The 20,667-nt window shown below is 43.6% G+C and overlaps 1 protein-coding gene across 2 annotated transcripts in view; it reads left to right on the top strand.

Annotated features, from left to right (window-relative positions):
- Positions 1–20,667, top strand: part of GXYLT1 (glucoside xylosyltransferase 1) — a 91,376-nt gene that overhangs the window by 46,896 nt on the left and 23,813 nt on the right. For both annotated transcript variants that reach the window (XM_073619933.1, XM_073619934.1), the window contains one exon: positions 4,906–5,029. In XM_073619933.1, coding sequence (XP_073476034.1) covers positions 4,906–5,029 — 124 coding nt within the window. The remainder of the gene's footprint in view (positions 1–4,905; positions 5,030–20,667) is intronic.

Raw genomic sequence — 20,667 nt, 5'->3', positions numbered from 1 at the left:
AGTAAACTGATACCCAACATGTCACACTTCAAAATTGCACCCGCTCTTGGAATGGTGACAAACTTTTACCCTTAAAAATCTCCATAGGCGAATTTAAAAAATTCTATAGGTTGCATGTTTTGAGTTACAGAGGAGGTCTAGGGCTAGAATTATTGCTCTCGCTCTATCGATCGCGGGGATACCTTACATGTGTGGTCGCTACTCACATATGCGTTCGCTTCTGCACGTGAGCTCGGTGGGATAGGGAGCGTTTAAAAAAAATTAGTTTTTATTTTTTATTTTTACACTGTTTTAAAAAATAAAATAAAATTGTGTCACTTTTATTCCTATTACAAGGAATGTAAACATCCCTTGTAATAAAAAAAAAAAAGCATGACAAGGACCTCTTAAATATGAGATCTGGGGTCATAAAGACTTCAGATCTCATATTTACATTAAAATGCAATAAAAAAAGTCATTTAAAAAAAGATTTAAAAAAAAATCCCTTTAAGAGCTATGGGCAGAAGTGATGTTTTGACGTCGCTTCCACCCTGCAATGTCATGGAGTCGAGTGGGGGCCATCTTCCCCTCACTCGTCTCCATGCACAGCCACCGAGAGTACCGGATCGCCTCCACCGCTGCCGACGGCTCTGGTAAGCGGTGGAGGGCATCGGAGCACGGCGAGAGGGGGGGTCCCTCTCTCGACTTCGATAAAAGTAATCTTGCAGCGAATCCACCACAGAGACCACTTCTATCTTGTAGCCGGCCGAACACGAGGATACCGGGGTTATGGCAGCTAGCTGCTGCCATAACAATATCTGTCCTCAAATTAAGGACGTATTTCGGCGGTCGGAAAGTGGTTAAAACTACATTTATAAAAGAAAAGGGGCATATGTGCAAAAACCTCCTATAAATCTGCATCTCTCAAAGTTTGTCAGTACCACATTACATAGTATGCAAGATTTCACCTATCATATGGTCCACAAGGTCGACGCGCCTTGTGTAAAGATTTTTCAGGAACTTTTCATTGGGATCCGGTGAGGGGCAGACATACTAGACAGAAAATCACTAAAGTTACATAATTCTGTATATCAGTATCTCCTTTTTTTAAGTGTCTGCAATATCTTGGTAGGATATGGTATACAGGTACATCTCAAAAAATTTGAATATCATCAAAAAGTTAATTTATTTCAGTAATTCAATTCAAAAAGTGAAACCCAAATATTATATAGATTCATTACACACAGAGTGATAATATTTCAAGCATTTTTTTTCTTTTAATTTTGATTATGGCTTAAAGCTAGTGAAAACCCAAAATTCAGTATCTCAGAAAGTTAGAATATTGTGAAAAAGTTTAATATTTTAGACTCATGGTGTCACACTCTAATCCAGCTAATTAACTCAAAACATCAATAAAGGTTTCCTCAGCCTTTAAATGGTCTCTGTCTGGTTCAGCAGGTTATACAATCATGGGGAAGACTTCTGACTTGACAGCTGTTCACAAGGAGGGTAAGTCACAAAAGGTAATCGCTAAAGAAGCTGGCTGTTCAGAGTGCTGTATCCAAGCATATTAATAGAAAGTTGAGTGGAAGGAAAAGGTGTGGTTGAAAAAGGTGCACATGTAACAGGGATAACTGCAAACTTGAGAGTATTGTAAGCAAAGGCCATTTAAAAATTGGGGGGGAGATTCACAAGGAGTTGATTACGGCTGGTGTCAGTGCTTCAAGAGCCACCACACACACGACATATCAAGGACATGGGCTACAACTGTCGCATTCCTTCTGTCAAGCCACTCCTGAACCAGAGATCACATCAAAAGTGTCTTATCTGGGCTAAGGAGAAAAAGGACTGGACTGTTGCTCAGTGGTCCAAAGGCCTCTTTTTCGGGTGAAAGTAAATTTTGCATTGCATTTGGAAATCAGAGTCTGGAGGAAGAGTGGAGAGGCCACAGGATCCAAGTTGCATGAGGTGCAGTGTGACGTTTCCACAGTCAGTGATGATTTTGGGAGCCATGTCATCTGCTGGTGTTGGTCCACTGTGTTTTATCAAGTCCAAAGTCAGCGCAGCCCTCTAGCAGGAAATTCTAGATCACTTCATGCTTCCCTCTGCTGACCAGCTTTATGGAGATGCTGATTTCATTTTCCAGCAGGACCTGGTACATGCCCACACTGCCAAAAGTACCAATACCTGGTTTAATGATCATGGTACCACTGTGCTTGATTGGTCAGCAAACTCGCCTGACCTAAACCCTATAGAGAATCTGTGGGGTATTGTCAAGAGGAAGATGAGAGACACCAGACCCAACAATGCAGACAAGCTTAAGGCTGCTATCAAAGCAACCTGGGCTTCCATAACACCTCAGTAGTTCCACAGGCTGATCGCCTCCATGCCACGCCACATTGATGCAGTAATTCATGCAAAAAGAGCCCCGACCAAGTATTGAGTGCATACTATACTGTACATGGACATACTTCTCTGTAAGCCAACATTTCTATATTAAAAATCTTTTTTTTATTGGTCTTATGTAATATTCTAATTTTTCTGACACACTAAATTTTGAGATTTCACTGACTAAGCCAAAATCATCAAAGTAAAAGGAAAATGCTTGAATTATATAACTCTTAATGAATCTATATGAATCTATATAATATAGGAGTTTCACTTTTTGAATTTAATTACTGAAATAAAATTTTTGATGATATTCTAATCTGTTGAGATGCACCTGTGTAACGTTGGTAGCAATTACCTAATATTCTTTATGGAATGCTTCAGAGTGCGGTTATATGATTCTTTTTTGATACATGTTTCAGGTGGTGGGGACACACACAATACTTTAGTGCTAGCATCCGTAGTGGAGAGGTGGAGCTGATTAGAGACCTACAGTGGAGCATTGTGGGATGAAGTTTAAAAGCAACTAGTGTGAAAATTATGCATATGACATGCCTTTCAATCAATTGACTGACTTGTGACTGGCAGGTACTACATATCCATGAAACTAGGAGAGACAATAAGTTTTTTCATTAACAGTAGACCTCTGCTTATAATGGACTGCCTTTTTATTAAAAAAAAATTATATATATATATATATTTATATATATATATATATATATATATATATATATATATATATATATATCATACTAGTGTGCTTGACAATCTTTGTTCTTGCCACAGTTCACTTTTCACAGTAGTTCTGTAGATGTTTTATAGTCAACATATCCTCACAGTGCCTTTCCAGCACAGGCAAAATGTTTAAGGCTGGGTTCACACCATTGCGAATTGAATGTGGGATCCCCGCATCCAATCCGTAATAACAGGAGATTTTGACCGGCCCTCTATGGAGCCGGTTCACATATCTCCGCAGCGGGTCTCTGTGTCTTTTGGTCCATTTCAGGCCTGAATTCAGCCCAAAATTCAGGCTGAAATCGGACCTGTAATGGTGAACCAGCATGCACCAGACCCCTGCTGTGAGCCGCATGCAGCTCATATGTGTACCGAACCTAAAGAAAAGACAAACCAATGATTTTCGGTAGAATCTTTTCACACCGATTTATGACGTTACATTTGAAAGAATTTTCACATGCTGTGCTTTGCGCTTGACTGCAGTTTACCATTCCAATCGGCACAATTCCTTCATAAATGCAGCACATGTAAAACACACGGATGCACCTCAATTTAGGTGTTTCATTGAGAGTAAACTTTCAGTTTTGTAGTTAAAGACACTGATTTTTGATTCACCTTGCAGTTGTAAGAACTGTAGCTAAATATTCAACTGTGTAGTTTATAGGAATGTCCAGAAGGTGGTGCTGTGAGAGCATGTCATGATTCATGTTCTTGCTGCCATTATGAACACTGCATGTTTCATTTTCACTAGCATTGTAATAATGTAAGGTTGGTAGATGGAGGCCTAATATGCTTGATGAACATTGTATTACATTGGCTGTAAGTGAACGCACTGCTACGTACAAATATAGTCCAGCCTTTTTATTTAACTGCATTCAATTATTATAGTGATACCTTTTGAAGTGCTTAGGCACACTGGGCTGGTAGGTTCACAGAAGCGCTTGTAGCTTAATATACATTTACTATTTATATAAAGCTCCATGCACACTGGCTTAAAAATTTATACTTTTGCCTGTAGAAGCAGCTCAGTGTATTCCTATATGTCCATACACATTAGGACGATTAGAGGCATATTTCGAGCTCAGCGTATAGTGGCAGGAAAAACCCCTTCTGGTTTTCGCTTCCGATTGAAGCTTTCTGTAAAAAAAAAAAATAAATAAATAATAGATAAAAAAAACACTAAACTCGCTTAAAAGTGTACAAAAATGTTTGTGTTTTTTATTCTGCCAAGGGAACTGGCATTTTTTAAGCCCAGTGTGCACGGAGCCTAAATGTGCAGATATCTGTCAGTTTCATTGGAAAAACATTCAGCTATTGCTTGACATGGCAATGAGAAAGGTGTGTAATTGTTCCCATCGTTCAGTAGTCACAGAAAAGCGCATTTTGGTTTTGCTGATCAGTGAAGCTGGTTCAGCCTCTTCAGGAGGTGCCACAGTTTAGACTTAACTTCTGTAGGAAACTGTAATGTGCTTCGCTATATAGTTTAATATATTTTCATATAATGTAGACAATGGGGGTTATTTACGAAAGGCAAATCCACTTTGCACTACAAGTGCACTTTCAAGTGCAGTCACTGTAGATCTGACGAGGACATGCAAGGAAAATAAAAAACAGCATTTTTGCTTGCACATGATTGGATGATAAAATCAGCAGAGCTTCCCCTCAGATCTTCGGCATTCTACAGCGACTGCACTTACAAGTGCACTTGTAATGCAGAGTGGATTTCCCTTTAGTAAATCAACCCAATTATCTAATACAAAAATAAATCTTTATACAGATGTCTCTTTTAATTTTCATCTACAGAATGACATGACAACCATTCGTCTGCATTGGGGAGAAATCCTGATGCCATTGCTGAAAAAGTACAAGCTAAATATAACTTGGGGGGATCAGGATCTGCTCAATATTATCTTCTCTCACAACCCAGGTACTATTTTTAGATTTTTCTCTGAAAATCAATTTTTACATTTGTATTTCCTGTTTAAATCTAATGCATTCCTTTTACTCAGCTCTCCAATTCTTTATTTTTGAGATACGTTCTCTGCTACTGGTACCATACACATATTTGATGTTTTGTTTAATTCCACACAGATCAAGAATTAAGATTTGATTAACAAATAAAGTCTAATTCAGTCAGATTTTTTGTTTTAGAGCCGGTTCACACTGGGACGACTTGTCATGCGACTTAGCTGCCGGACAAGTCGCGTTCCGTTCTGTACAATGGAACCCTTCTAATAGGAGCGACTCAAATTGCTCCGACTTAGAAAAAGGTTCCTGTACTACTTTGGGGGCGACTTGAGGCGACTTGCATTGACTTCTATATAAAAGTCATTTTGTAAGTCGCCGCTGCTGTCGTGTGCAGGTCGCCTGAGGCAGTCGCGCTGCAAGTCGTGCTGCCTCAGTGTGAACCGGCTCTTAAACAGTCATTTGCTTTGATGGGATCTGCAATTGAATGTAGATTTACCCTAGGTTCACATCTATGTGGCTGTGGTTGATGCCTTTTACTGGTGTGTTTTGCAATGCCTTTTGCCTTATTGCATGCAGTTTTCATACGTTTTGCATTCGTGTTTTTTTGTTGTTTCTCTTTAACAAACTGTGAATAGCTGGTTGTTAACCAACTCAATACAGGGCACTTTCACCCACTTCCTGCCCAAGCCATTTTTCAGCTTTCAGCGCTGTCGCATTTTGAATGACAATTGCGCGGTCATGTTACACTGCACCCTAATGAAATTTTTATCATTTTTTCCCCCACAAATAGAGCTTTCTTTTGGTGGTATTTGATCACCTCTGCGGTTTTTATTTATTGCGCTATAAACAAAAGAAGAGGGACAAGTTTAAAAAAAACACAATATTTTTTACTTTTTGCTATAATAAATATCCATTTTTTAATTTTTTTTTTTTTTTTTCCCTCAGTTTAGGCCGATACGTATTCTTCTACATATTTTTGGTAAAAAAATCGCAATAAGCGTATATTGATTGGTTTGCGCAAAATTATAGCGTCTCCAAATAGGGGATAGATTTATAGTATTGTTATGATTTTTTTTATTTTTTTTTTACTAGTAATGGCGGCGATCTGCGATTTTTATTGTGACTGCAATATTGCGGCGGACATAACGGACACTTTTGACACATTTTTGAGACCATTCACATTTATACAGCAATCCGTGCTATAAAAATGCATTGATTACTGTGTAAATGTGACTGGCAAGGAAGGGGTTAACACTAGGGGGTGATCGAGGGGTTAATGTGTGTCCTAGGGAGGTGATTCTAACTGTGGGGGGAGGGGACTGACTGGGGGAGGTGACCGATCGGTGTCCCTATGTACAAGGGACACATATCGGTCTCCTCTCCTCTCTGACAGGACGTGGATCTGTGTGTTTACACACAGATCCACGGTTCTGCTCGGTTGCTGGGCAATCGCGGGTGCCCAGCGGACATCGCGGCCGCCGGGCACGCGCATCGAGTCCCCAGTGACGCGGCGCGCTCCCCCCCTAGTGGCTCAGGAAGGCGGTCATGTCATATGACGTCCGCCCAGAACGAGAGCTGCCTCGTCCCGCGGTCATATGACAGTGGGCGGGCAGCTAGTAGTTAAAGAGCGGGCAGGGAAGCTGGCCCGCCGTGTTCTTTAAAGTGGATGTAAACCCTCACATATACACAGTGAATTGAACAGCCTCAGGTGATACACAGAGATGAACCCAATCTCCCTACATTCGTTTTATTTGTATATCTGCTGTCTTCAGCTTTCTAGACTCTTTAGAAAGTGCACATCATGTTAGAAATCTTGTGGGAGGGAAGTCTGGGCATACACTTTGTGAGAGCTGATTGGAGGAAAGGCACCCCCCCCTCCACATAGGCACGAAGAAACTTGCAGAGCTGTGAATAGACAAGCACTCTGCTTATCTATCTCTAAGTTTCTCCCCGACAACTTTCCAGCTGCTTTTATCTCCTGTGTGTGCCTTGTCAGAAGTTGTCATGCTGATAACAGAGGACTGGGGCATCAGAACAAAAGATTATAGCGCACACATACAAAAATGTAATTTAAATCCTACAAGGCTATTTAAAGCACCTGAACATATTAAGCAAATATGGAGATTTGGTTACGCCATAGGGGCCATACAGTGCTTAAGCCTACTACTGCGTCAAAGTACCCCATTTTCAGTGGGTCCTACACTATTCATTGAATGGAAGATCCCACTTCTCAACCATGGAAGAAATACTCTCCTCTTTATGGGAGAACTAAAAGGACTCTTCCTAAAACTCAGGTGGAAACTGATTAGAAGTACTGGTGGGGGATGATGGGGTGCTCCATCCCATATAATGGACAAACAAAGACTCGAGGGGCACACTCTAACTATGCATCACATTAAAGATGGTGCTGCTCAACTATCCTACCGCAATCAAGCCACGGATATGGAACTTTCTCCTACCCAACAGAGCACTTCGTCTAACTTCCAGATAAGGTACCTATGACCTCCTTTGCAATATCCATCTGTATGTCGCGGTATACTCTCAATGGCTTATGATGCTGAGGGATTTTGACTTGCCTACACTCACTCCTCTATGAACAATACGGCCGAGCAGCTATTTTGTGTTAAGGCCTATTATAAGCATCACACACCTTGGTGATATTCTCGGAGCGGCTGGGCCGTGGGATATAGAACTTTTCCTCGTGAGCTCGGAAGAGGATCCCCCGAGACACCCTCTACTACCGGCCCGCTTATCCAGATCCCTCTCCCCTTCTTCTCCCACGCTCCTAGTTTAGACATATTATCTCTATCTCTACTGACCCTTACTTACCCTGAAGCCATCTACTGTGCTTGTCGATTGTTTGGAACAACTTCGAGCTATCTCACACCCGAAAGTTTTGTGATTGGGCATACAATGACTGTTTTATGTTTTTTTATTTTTTTCCTTCTTATTCTACCGCCTTTCTTGTCTGACCCGATCCTGAGGAAAGCTTTCCTCGCACGGATGCTGGCTTTTCAGCGGATGTTCGCCCCACTAGTTGCGGGTACTATGTTAGACCCCGCTGTTTCAATACAGGATCATACTGTAAATGTTACACAAGCTAAGTTTCCCCGGTCCGTCTGGGAGCACGCCCTCTGCGAATACTTGCGCGGGAGGTGTGAGGGGCCCAGCCGGATCGGTGCAATGGTTCACAACACTGTTTTGTTTAATTTTAAGTTTATTGTTCTTATCATTATTTCTGTTGTTATACATGGTATTATACAAAGGCACGCAAACCCTGCGAAAAAATGTGAAATGCATATGATAAACCTGTCTGCATGCCTCCGGGTCGTTTGCTGGGCGCCTCCCAGCGGCATCGAGCGAGTAAGCCATGTTGCTGGGACGGGTCGACGCGAGCTGGGGGCTATGCACGTACTTTGATTGCAAGCCTATGTTGTCTTTAAAGTGTTTAGTATGGAATGTTCGGGGACTTAGAGACAAATCCAAGAGGAACGCTGTTATGACATACCTTAAGGCACAACGAGCACAGGTGATGGTCTTGGTAGAAACACACCTAACTGGTCAGTTAATGCTATCTCTTAAAAAACCTTGGCTGGGATGGGTGTACCAGGCCCCATACTCGGCCTATTCTAGAGGGGTGGCGATATTAGTAACCAAAACAACACAGTTTGTTATGCTGACACTGCGGTCTGATCCCCAGGGTAAATTTTTATTTATACACTGCAGACTAAATGGACTGGAAATACTTATACTGGCAATATATATACCTCCCCCTTTTCAGTTTCAGGTCATTAATGAGGGACTGGACTTTATGGCACAATTTCCCACAATCCCAGCCCTGTAGATGGGAGATTTTAATGCGGTGTTGGACAGCCACATAGACAGGACCTCCCTGACATCCCCGATTGACAGCACTCCCTCTCCCACACGCCTCGGAAAATTATTAGGTGAGATGGGACTGATAGACACATGGAGATCCCTCCACCCCATAACAAAAGCATTTACATGCTTCTCTGCGACACATAACACCATGTCGAGAATTGACTTAATCCTTATCTCCAACACTTTAGCACCAAACCTCAAAAAAGCGGGGATGTCCCCTCGCATTCTTTCTGATCACACCCCTTACTGGATAGAACTTGAGATGGGCCCCCCCTCCTCTTCTTATGCATGGAGACTCAACCCCTTCTGGCTGTCAGTTGTCCCTGGATTGGAGGTTATGGGAGAGGAATGGAAGTTTTTCTTCCACGTCAACACTGGCACAGCCCCCCTTGACATAGTTTGGGACGCGTTTAAAAATCACGCCCGTATGCTTTTAGCACAAAAAATCTCCAGACACAAACGAACGTCAAATGACATTATCCGGCAGGCAGAACTAGCAATGGCAGATGCGGATAAAGCCTTCTCAGACCATCCCTCTAATGAAACAGCGAATCGGGTAAAACTACAAATGCGTATAGTGAACGGGCTCCACTTTGAAAGAGCAGAAAGAAAGATATTTTACACCAGGCAAAAAGTGTACGAATGTGGAGAGCGAGCGGGACGTTTATTGGCATATTTGGCCCATATGGAGCACAGGCCACCCACTGTTGTTGCCCTAAGAGACCACATGGGGGATCTGATACAAGATCCTGACAGGGTGGTGGATGCGTTCCGCGCCTTCTACGCCTCTCTATATTCGTCCAAGACCAACAAATCTAAACAAGAGATAACAGACTTCCTATCCAACATAACCTTCACGCAATTAACCGGTTCCCAAATAGAGACATTGGAGGCGCCCATCTCTAAAGATGATGTTGCGGAGGCCATGTCCCACCTTGCCTCTTCAAAAGCTCCTGGATCAGACGGCCTCCCACTGGAATTCTATGATACCTATAGTGAGATTTTGACCCCCAAACTCCACGAGTTATTTAACTATATGTTTGATTCTGGCTCCATTCCCAAATCAATGAATGAGGCATTCATTGTACTCATACTAAAGCCGGGTAAAGACCCCGCGCTCCCCGAGTCTTACCGCCCCATCTCGCTATTGCAATTGGACATAAAAATATTGGCCAAGGTCCTGGCGCTACGCATGAATAGGGTGATCTTGAACCTTATACACCCTGACCAGACCGGATTCATGCCGACAAAAAATACAGCGTTCAATCTTCGGAGGCTGTACATGAACCTGCAGGCCAGACACGACCAAATGGGTACAAGAGTGGTAGTGTCCCTAGACGCTGCCAAAGCATTCGATTCTGTTGAATGGGACTACCTTTGGGGGTGTCTGGCCAGGTTTGGGTTTGGTCCTAAATTCATCCGCTGGATCCAGCTTCTATACCAGGCTCCAAGCGCCAGGATCTTGGTCAACGGTAAAACGTCTCAGGCATTCCCATTGACTAGAGGTACGCGGCAGGGCTGCCCCCTCTCCCCTTTATTATACGCCCTGGCGGTAGAACCCTTGGCAACAGCACTGAGGGAACATCCCGGGGTTAGAGGGCTGGAACGCGGTCCGTTGGTTGAGAAGATTAGTCTATATGCGGACGATATGCTTTTATACCTAGAAGATTCAGGCGACTCCCTGCTAACGGCCCTCGATATTATTAAACAATTTGGAACCTACTCAGGTCTAAATATTAATTGGGAAAAGTCTCAGATACTCCCCGTGGACCTTAGTGTCCCAACCGAGATACAGGTATCCTCACCGTTACTGCGAGTCAGCGAAATTACATATCTAGGCATAAAAATTACACGCTCCCCAATAGATTATATCAGACTTAACTTGGAACCCCTATTTCAAATACTAAAATCCAAAACACAACTATGGTCCAGACTGCCACTGGGTATCATGGGACGAGTAAATTTGACAAAAATGATCCTGTTACCTAAATTCCTATATGTATTCTGGCATGCTCCTGTCCATATACCCCTGAGATTTTTCAAATCTATAGAAGTGATCTTAAACACATTTGTGTGGGGAAAGTCACGGCACAAGTTGTCCTGGCGGGTGCTGAAAAACCCCACTGATTTGGGGGGCACGGCACTGCCAGATTACAACTTGTACTACCTGGCAGCACAACTGTCCCACTTCTTTCATATCGACAAAGGTGACAAGGAGCGGTTCATGCTCCTAATAGGCTCTCAGGCTGCAAAAATGCATATTCACCCCTTTCAGCTCATTCTTAGAGAGAATAGAGGACGAAGTGGGACAGAGGGAGGTGTAGACAGGGGGTTACTGTATACCTACCGTAAGATATGGGAGACTGTTGGACGCAAACTTAAAATTCCCCCAACACATAGTCAAACACCAATGTGGGACAATCCAGGCCTACCTGAACTATTACACTTACCTGACAATGAGCTGTGGATCTCTAGGGGGGTTGTATTTCTAGCAGACATGTACACTGGGACGATACTGAAATCATTCCAGCAATTGAAAGACCAGTTCGGGCTTCCAAACTCTATGCATTTCCGATACCTCCAGCTTCGCCACGCTCTAATGACCCAATTTCAGAACTCTCCACCCAACCTAGAACAACTGGACGTTCTGGCTGTGATAAACGGCCCAGATCAACAAAAATTAATATCTATATTGTACTCGCAGTTAACACGCCCTGATGCAATAACAATCGCTTATAAACTAAAGGAGTGTTGGCAGGGAGACGTGGGTGAGATGGAGGACGAGGAATGGGAGGAGGCTCTGGACGCTTGCAAAAAAGTCTCACACAAACTATCAGACCGCCTCACGCAGTTATTTATTCTACATCGCTCATATCTGACCCCCACACGACTAGCCAAATTTAAACTTAACTATAGCCCATTCTGCCCTAGATGTGCAAGCCCTCAAGGAACATTCTTTCATCTCTTTTGGCTCTGTCCCATAATACATAATTATTGGGCCCAAATTGTTAAATTTATCCATGATACTATGGGTTCCCCTTTAACTCTATGCCCGAAACAGTGCCTATTGGGAATATTCCCAGACCCTGAATCAGACAAATTTCATCATATTTTTCTCCAAGAAACATTGTTCTTGGCCAGAGTGCTTATTGCAAAGAAATGGCTGAGGGCAATGCCACCTTCTGTCAAGGAATGGGTTACACTAGTAAATGCTGTCCTGCCATACAAAAAAGAAATATATGCTCATAGGGGCTGCCCCGCTAAATATAACAAGATATGGGATACTTGGCTAAATGAAGCCTCCACATGTGATGAACTAGATGATACAGCACCTGCCTAAATAAAACTAGAAAACTAACCATGTTAGTAAACTATAACAACTGAGCGTATTGATATGCAATGAACAAACCTACATACTGATCTATACCTGGTGTATTTCCATCAATTTGCCTGTTCTCAACAAATGTAAGATCTTGATGTACTCCTCACTTGTCATGTAATGCCTGTGCCTGCCACATGTACTGTGAAATTATTGCATTGTACACCTGTATAATACTTCAATAAAGAACGTAAGTTTGTAAAAAAAAAAGATGGTGCTGCTGGTGGCATGTCCAAGATGGCCATCGGGGCAGCAGCACCTTGAGAGAGCTCTGGACTCCATCTAGCACTAGCTGATTTTTCCTTGCAGATCGTACCTCAGAAACCACCTGTAGTGCCGATCTTATTGCCGGGAATAGCATGACCAAAGGCAGGATGTCCTCTGCTTCTCGCAAACCGGTAACCCTTCTCCTCCCCGAGCTGAGAGCATGACCTTCCCGCCAGCAACACCAATATGGCGATGCAGACGGAGGACTTTGAGCCTTTGCTGCTGGAGCAGACTAACTGCCCTCATGTAGGCGATCACGGACTGCAAGTCCACCCTCACGGGGATAATCTACTCCCTACAGATGGAGGTCGAGCAGGTGACTCAGAGGACTTGCTAAAGGATCACGCGGCGGATCTGCTCACCTTAAAGACTAAGGTAAAGTCCCTTAAATCTAGAGCGGAGGATACTGAAAATAGAAATGGGAACAACCTCCGCATCATGGGTTTACCAGAAGGGGCAGAGGGGTCTGATCCCACGGCTTTCACAGAAGACCTACTCCGTTCCCTGCTCCCTCAGGCCTCATTCGTGGTGGAAAGGGCACACAGGATGCCTGCGACACAAGGCCCTCCAGGGGGCCCGCCCCACCACCTTCATACTGCGGCTCCTTAATTTCTGTGACAGGGATCTAGTATTGTGAGATTCCAGGAAAATTCACACCCTGCGATCTGAAGCTACTAAACTAATGATTTTCCCGGATTACTCGGTTGATACCCAAAGGCTAAGATGATCCTTCGATCAAGTCAAACTCAACCTCAGGAATAAAAAGATCAAATATAGTATGCTTTTCCCAGTAAGATTGAGGTTGCAGGATGGAGAAACAGTCTGTTTCTTCGCATTCCCTGAAGATGCTACTGGATGGCCTGAAACTCTCCCTAGAGAATGAGACTTCTTATGTCCCATACTTTGCCTGGATGCTATTCAATCCTTATAGTAAGTAACCCATAGAACTGATTAGCCCCTGTTGTACTTTTTTCTATGTTGCCATGGGAGCTTGGGGCTTTACTTGCGACCCGACTTTGACTTCTGCTTACCGACCTGTTGCCTGGCTGGATATGACCGCTCTGGCTTTGAAGTCCCTACTATTCCTCCACACCTGAATAAGCACTACTCTGAGCGATTCCCAGCTCTACAGGGAACCTATGCTGTGGGAAAATTCACATATCTCATGTTGCTGGAATGGCGGCTTTGTGTACACAAGTTTATGATTTCCCTACAGACTTTTGGGGTGTCTAAAATCCCAGCCACCTTTCAGTTTTTGTTGCGGCCCAGCAAACATTGTTCCAGTTTGTAACATGTTCTAAGTATAGTGCCCCCAGAACTTGCTGGGTGATCCTCAGATCTGTTTATCCTATTTTTTTTACAGGCGGACTCTTATGGATGGACTGTGATAGCTTATTACTGCTATCGCTTCTGGTTCTCCATTGTGCACATCCCCACTTGTCAGTTGCCATATTTGGTTTTGGGAACAAAGCGCACCCTGGTTTGAGGGGGGGGCGTGGGATGGGGGGGTTTTGGTTCTAGTTCTTAATTTCTTTTTATGTTTTATGATGTTTTTGTCTAAGGCACACAACCTTACTATATGTCTACTAATGGGGAATGGGCGATTCTGCTCACCCCCCAAAACTGACTGTCATATTAAGCTCATGATGTGTTGTATATTTGCTTACAGCAGGTCTAAGGTGGAGATCGGGAGTATAATTATATATACCCTATACCCAATATGGCTTCTATTTTTGTAATTGCCTGGAATGTCAGGGGCCTGGACTCCAATATTAAGCGCTCCCTTATGTTTAATTACTTGAAAAAGTACCATTCCCATATCTGCATTCTGCAAGAAATACACTGTGGGGAGAAGAACACTGGTGCTTAAAAAACCCTTGGTAGGCTCATACTATCATTTTACTTACTCCTCTTAGGGGGGGTCAGTGTTTTGGTTCACAAATCTTTGCACTTTAACCTCCTTGATCTCTGCCTGGATTCTGAGGGACGTTATGTTGTGCTCCATGCGATTTGTGATCGGCTTGAGCTGGTCCTTGTGGGTATATATATTCCTCCTCCGGCCAATATATTGTTAAAAATGGCACCAATTATGGCGCAATATCAAGCTGTGCATATCTTATTGGCCGGAGATTTTAATATGTCCCCAAACCCCAGTTTAGGTAGGTTTAACTCTGATTCCAGTGTCGATGGGCGGAGTCATATGGGCTGTGTGGCGCTGGTGACATCCGAGAGCGACAATTTACCTGTCAATCTAGCACTTATGCCTCCTATCCCGTATAGATTTTATTTATATGAGTAACCCTCTGTTATCTCATGCTCTGGATGTCTCCATCTTGCCCCGAGGTATCTCAAATCATGCCCCCATACTCTTGAAGCTTATAACAGATTCTGTCTCTGGTCCCTGCCTATGGCGACTGTCTTGCTTCTGGGTGTCGGATGAGACGGTGACTCCCTTAATGACCTCTGAACTAGTGGAATTCTGGTTACATAATCGGGGAACAGCAAGCTCAGCAATGGTCTGGGACGCCTTTAAGGCCCACACTAGAGGCCAATACCAATTTATTATCGGCAAGGTCGGGAGGGAGTCATCTCAAGCTCTTGAAGAGGCAGAGGCCAAGGAAGCTCAATATGTGTACACTAGAACACACACAGACCTACAGGTGCTACAGACCTACAGGTGCTATACAAAGAAATGGCGGTCCCCCATACCGCCTCCTCTCGGAAACTCCTCTTATCTCAGTGTCAGAGGAGTTTTGAGCAGGGGGAGAGGACGGGTAGACTTCTGGCCTGGCTTGCTAGAGAGCGCTCCAGTACCACTCACATAGCACACATTAGCGATAACGATGGGAAATTACATTCGGACCCAGATCAGATTAACATTCAATTTAAGAAGTTTTATAAACACCTGTATTCTTCTTGAATAAACTATAGTACGGATAGTTTGACGGGGTTCCTAGTAGGGTTGTCCCGATACGATACTAGTATCGGTATCGGCACCGATACCGAGCATTTGCCCAAGTACTTGTACTCGGGCAAATGCTCCCGATGCTTCCCCCGATACCTGGACTGTCAGCAGTGATCGGCACGTGGGGGAGTTACAAGCTTCTCCCCCCGCGGCTTTCAGCTGCTTTAGTGACATACAGCGGTGATCGGTGCTTGTAACTCCCCCACACGCGATCACCGCTGACTGTCACTGCATCCTCCTCCATGCCCCCTCTGTTCCTCTGTCCCCCTGCGCTGTCCCCCTCAGTTCCTCCATCCCCCTCCGTTCCGCCGTCCCCCTCTCCTTCTCTGTCCCCTCCGTTCTGCTGTGCCTCGCCGCTGTCCCCTCCGTTCTGCTGTGCCTTTCCGCTGTCCCCTCCGTTCTGCTGGTTCCCTCTCCTTCTCTGTCCCCTCTGTTCTGCTGTGCCTCTCCGCAGTCCCCCTCTCCTTCTCTGTCCCCTCCGTTCTGCTGTCCTCCTCCTCCTTCCTTTGTGAATGGACAGAGTCAGCTGACTCTGTCCATTCACATAACTGAAACATTGTAATCTCCTGTGATTACGATGTGTCAGTTTATGAATGGAGAGGAGCCGCTGTCTTCTCTCCATTCATTTTCAGTGCAGCTGAGGCTGCAGAGAAAGGGACTGGGGAATCTCTATCCTCGGTCTCTTTCTCTGTCTCAAGGGGGAGATATCAGAGGTCTGTTAAGACCCCTGATATCTCACCAAAGCCCCCCAACAGGGCTGATTAAAAAAAAAAAACACATATTGCAATAAAGAATAAAAAAAATTATTGTAAAAAATAAAAATTGTAAATAAAAAAAAAAAAAAAACTCACAGACACCTTTCACCCCCTCCCCCCCCCCCCGAAAAAAAAGAAAGCATTGTTAAAAAAAAAAAAAAAAACTGTCACATGACATTAAAAAAAAAAAAAAAAAGTATCAGTACTTGTACTCGGTCCTAAAAAAAGTGGTATCGGGACAACCCTAGTTCCTAGACACTATAGACTTTCCAGAACTCTCATTCACAGCTTGCCAACATCTAGAAGGTCCCTTCCCTATGAAGGAGGTACAAACTGCAATAGCCTCACTCCAGATGGCAAAAACCCCAGGCCCAGATGGCCTACAGGCCGAGTTCTACAGAACTTATGCTGAGGTTATAGCCTCTCACTTCCATGCACTGCTGCAGACTGTGCTGAAGAAAGACTCTATCCCTTTCTCTATGACAGAAGCGGTAATTGTTGTGGTGCCCAAGCCGGGGAAGGACCCCGAATTATGTGCGTCTTACCGCCCAATCTCCCTGCTCTAATGTAGATGCTAAACTATTTACCAAAATTCTTGATAACCGCCTTCGGGTGATACTATCCTTGGTACATGGAGATCAGACTGGGTTCATGGCAAGGGTTCCGATATCAATATCTGTCGCCTATATACTAATATTGATCACCTCAGGATAATCCCTCCTCAGGAGTTGTGGCCTCGCTTGATGCAGAGAAGACCTTTGACACTGAGTGGGGTGTCCTGTGGCAAGTGTTAAAGAGATTTGATTTTGGTCCCCGATTTATCTCATGGATACAGTTGCTCTATAGGTCCCCACAGCTAGCTCCCTTTTTATGAAACTGAATCAAACTGTTACCAATTTCATTTGGGCTGGGTCAACTCCTAGAATAGCGAAATCTACCCTGCAGCTGCTGTTATCACTGGGAGGTTTGCAAAAAACAAGGAGAGAGGTGCTTCTGGGTGTAGACGTTTAAAACTTTTAATAGTACATAAGATAAATAACTCACATTTAAGTGGAACATATAGGCATGTGGGTCCCAACAGGGGTATGTTCTGGTGTGGACGGTCCTGCTATTCCTGGTCCATCGTGCTCAGGCGCTGACTGGATAGAGTCATTGGGAGGTTTGGCATTGCCCTTCTTTCGGCAGTATTATTGGGCAGCGGTCTTGGTGACAGTTTGGTGGTGGTTTGAACATCTTAAGACTAACCCAGCAGTTAATCTGGAGGCAGCTATCCTAGGATCATATTTCGCTTTGAGCAATCTAGTATTCAGAGGCCTGAAGACACATGACAACGTAACCATGCCAATGCCTACCAGAGTTAGTGTTGCTTGCTCGCTCGCTCATTCTCTGCCTTTCCTGACCTGCCGGGCTGCATGCTCTGATGAGGATCTAGTAGCCGGCCTGCTCCTTAACAACCAGCTATTTACAGTTTGTTATGGAAGAAAAAAAATGCAAAATGCATCAAAAACGTAATACTTGCTTTTTTGGTGCAAGTCTATTACATGCAAAGCGCAATCTACTGCAGGGAAAAAAAGTACCTTTCCAAAAAATGCACTGGCTGAAAAGCACATAGATTTGAACATGTACTATAGGAAACCATGTTAAATGGACTGTAGTGTGTTTGTGTTGTCGTGCGAACTGCAAAGCGCACTAAAAAATGCATAAGTTTGAACCTAGTGTTATTCCTGTTGAGTGTGGCTGACATTTTCATTCCAGATCCACCAGCATAACATATTTAACTTTATTCACTGTCTTGCTGCTGCTGCATTCTGCTGAAAAAATACTAGTTACCGTATTTATCGGCGTATAACACGCACTTTTTTCCCCTTAAAATCAGGGGAAAATCGTGGGTGCGTGTTATACGCCGATCCCCGCTAATTGTGAGCTATCGGCGGTGATCGCCGCCGACATTCACATAGCGAGTAGTTTTAAATATGGTGCCGTGGAGTTCGGAGGGACTCGGCGGAGCTGAACGAGCGCCGCCGAAATCACAGAGCCAAGATACACATAGTCGAATGTATTCGGCTCTTTCCGGCGCCGCTCACAGTCACGCCCAGTCCCACCATTGGACCTGTGTTATGTCCATCATTGGGCGGGACTGTGAGCGGCAACGAGAAGAGAATACACTCGACTATGTGTATCTCGGTGGCGTTCGTTCAGTTCCGCCGGCGCCGAGTCCCTCCGAACTGGGGGCAAGGCTGCACTGACAAGACTGCACTGGGGCAAGGCTGCACTGACACTGAAAAGGCTGCAATGACACTAACAAGGCTGCAGATGAACACTGATAAGGCTGCATTGATGGGCATTTAAATGTAAGTTTTTTTTCCTTAAACTTCCCTCCTAAAAGTTTTTTTCCTTAAAATTCTCTCCTAAACTTGGGGTGCGTGTTATATGCCGGCGCGTGTTATACACCAATAAATACGGTACTTCAGGTGTGGGGACCAGGTAACTCACCCTACTTTCTTCCATGTGACGGTACTGGGGATTAGTAGCTCAGGTATCCCATGCTATTACATGGGGATGGGGAGAGAATGTTGATCCCTGTCTGAGCTCCAAGCTATAATTCTTTGTTCCCACCAGTAGAGCAGAAAAGCCAGTTTTTACATTTGGAGGGTTCAAACTTGGTGCACATTCCACGATAGATGTTTGTGTTTAATCCAACAGGCCAAGCTCTTGCTTCTCTAGGTGGTAGGTATAAGGGCAATTTCAAACATGTTTTTTTTAATGCTTTCATACATGATATGTACTTTCACTGAAATAAGGTATCTACTATGCAGTAGTGTGCACTTCAATATTTCATACATTTTGGTGTGCTGCATATATAGTCTATAGAAATTAGAGAGATATTTCAAGCTGTGTAAAACATTTAAAATTAACATCAGGGACTTCTTTCTCTTTATTTCTTTCCTCTGTCCAAACTTCAAACTAATTAACTAGTGTTATGTGCAAAATTAAAAAGGTTAAATTTATATTTTTATTTTTGATCTCTGTGTACAGTGGATATAAAAATTCCACACACCCCTGTTAAAGTGCCAGGTTTCTGTTATGTAAAAAAATGAGACAAAGAAAAACCATTTCAGAACTATTTTCGCATTTTAATGTGGCTTATAAACTGTACAACTCCATTGAAAAACAACTAGGTTAGGTTCACACTAGTGCGAACCCAGACATCGCATGTGATTCACTGCAGGGCTGATTGCATGCGATGTCTGTGCAATGCAAGTTCAGCCATACAGTTGTAAGGTGCAGGCACTTTTTATTCCCCGTACTGGAATCGGATCGCATGAGTGTTCTCACCCATGCGATCCGATTCCTGTGCGAATTCACAGTTAGAGCGATCTGTGAACTGATCTGGGGGTTTCATTAACATTATATTGACACCCGCAGCGGTTCGCAGAGGGTAGTGTCAACTGCCTGTGGGAGAGTAGTAATCGCTCCAGTTCCCGCATCGCATATGTGTGAACCAAGGCTTGGGTGCGGGTCGAAAAACTAAAATAAGGTGGTTTCAAAAGTGTGCATACCCTCTTATAACTGGGGATGTAGCTGTGTTCAGAATTAAGCAATCACATTCAAACTCATGTTAAATAGGAGTCAGCACACACCTGCCATCATTTAAAGTGCCTCTCATTAATTCCAAATAAAGTTTCCTGACATGGTCTGCAGAGCTTCCAAAGCTTCAGAGGGATCTCATTGTTAAAAGGTATCAGTCAGGAGAAAGGTACAAAAGAATTTCCAAGGAATTAGATATACCATGGAACACAGTGAATACAGTCATCATCAAGTGGAGAAAATATGACACAACAGTGACATTACCAAGGACTGGACGTCCCTCCAAAATTGAGATGAAAACTGGTCAGGGAGGCTGCTAAGGGGCCTATAGAAACATTAACCACTTCAGCCCCGGAAGGTTTTAACCCCTTCCTGACCAGAGCACTTTTTACAATTCGGCACTGCGTCGCTTTAACTGCTAATTACGCGGTCATGCAATGCTGTACCCAAACGAAATTTGCGTCCTTTTCTTCCCACAAATAGAGCTTTCTTTTGATGGTATTTGATCACCTCTGGCGTTTTTATTTTTTGCGCTATAAACGGAAAAAGACCGAAAATTTTGAAAAAAAATGATATTTTCTACTTTTTGTTATAAAAAAAATCCAATAAACTCAATTTTAGTCATACATTAAGGCAAAATGTATTCGGCCACATGTCTTTGGTAAAAAAAAATGTCAATAAGCGTATATTTATTGGTTTGCGCAAAAGTTATAGCGTCTACAAACTAGGGTACATTTTCTGGAATTTACACAGCTTTTATT

The sequence above is a fragment of the Aquarana catesbeiana genome, linkage group LG03 (genome assembly GCF_042186555.1).
Source record: "Aquarana catesbeiana isolate 2022-GZ linkage group LG03, ASM4218655v1, whole genome shotgun sequence".
NCBI lineage: Eukaryota > Metazoa > Chordata > Amphibia > Anura > Ranidae > Aquarana > Aquarana catesbeiana.
This window is presented reverse-complemented; position numbering and strand designations above follow the sequence as displayed.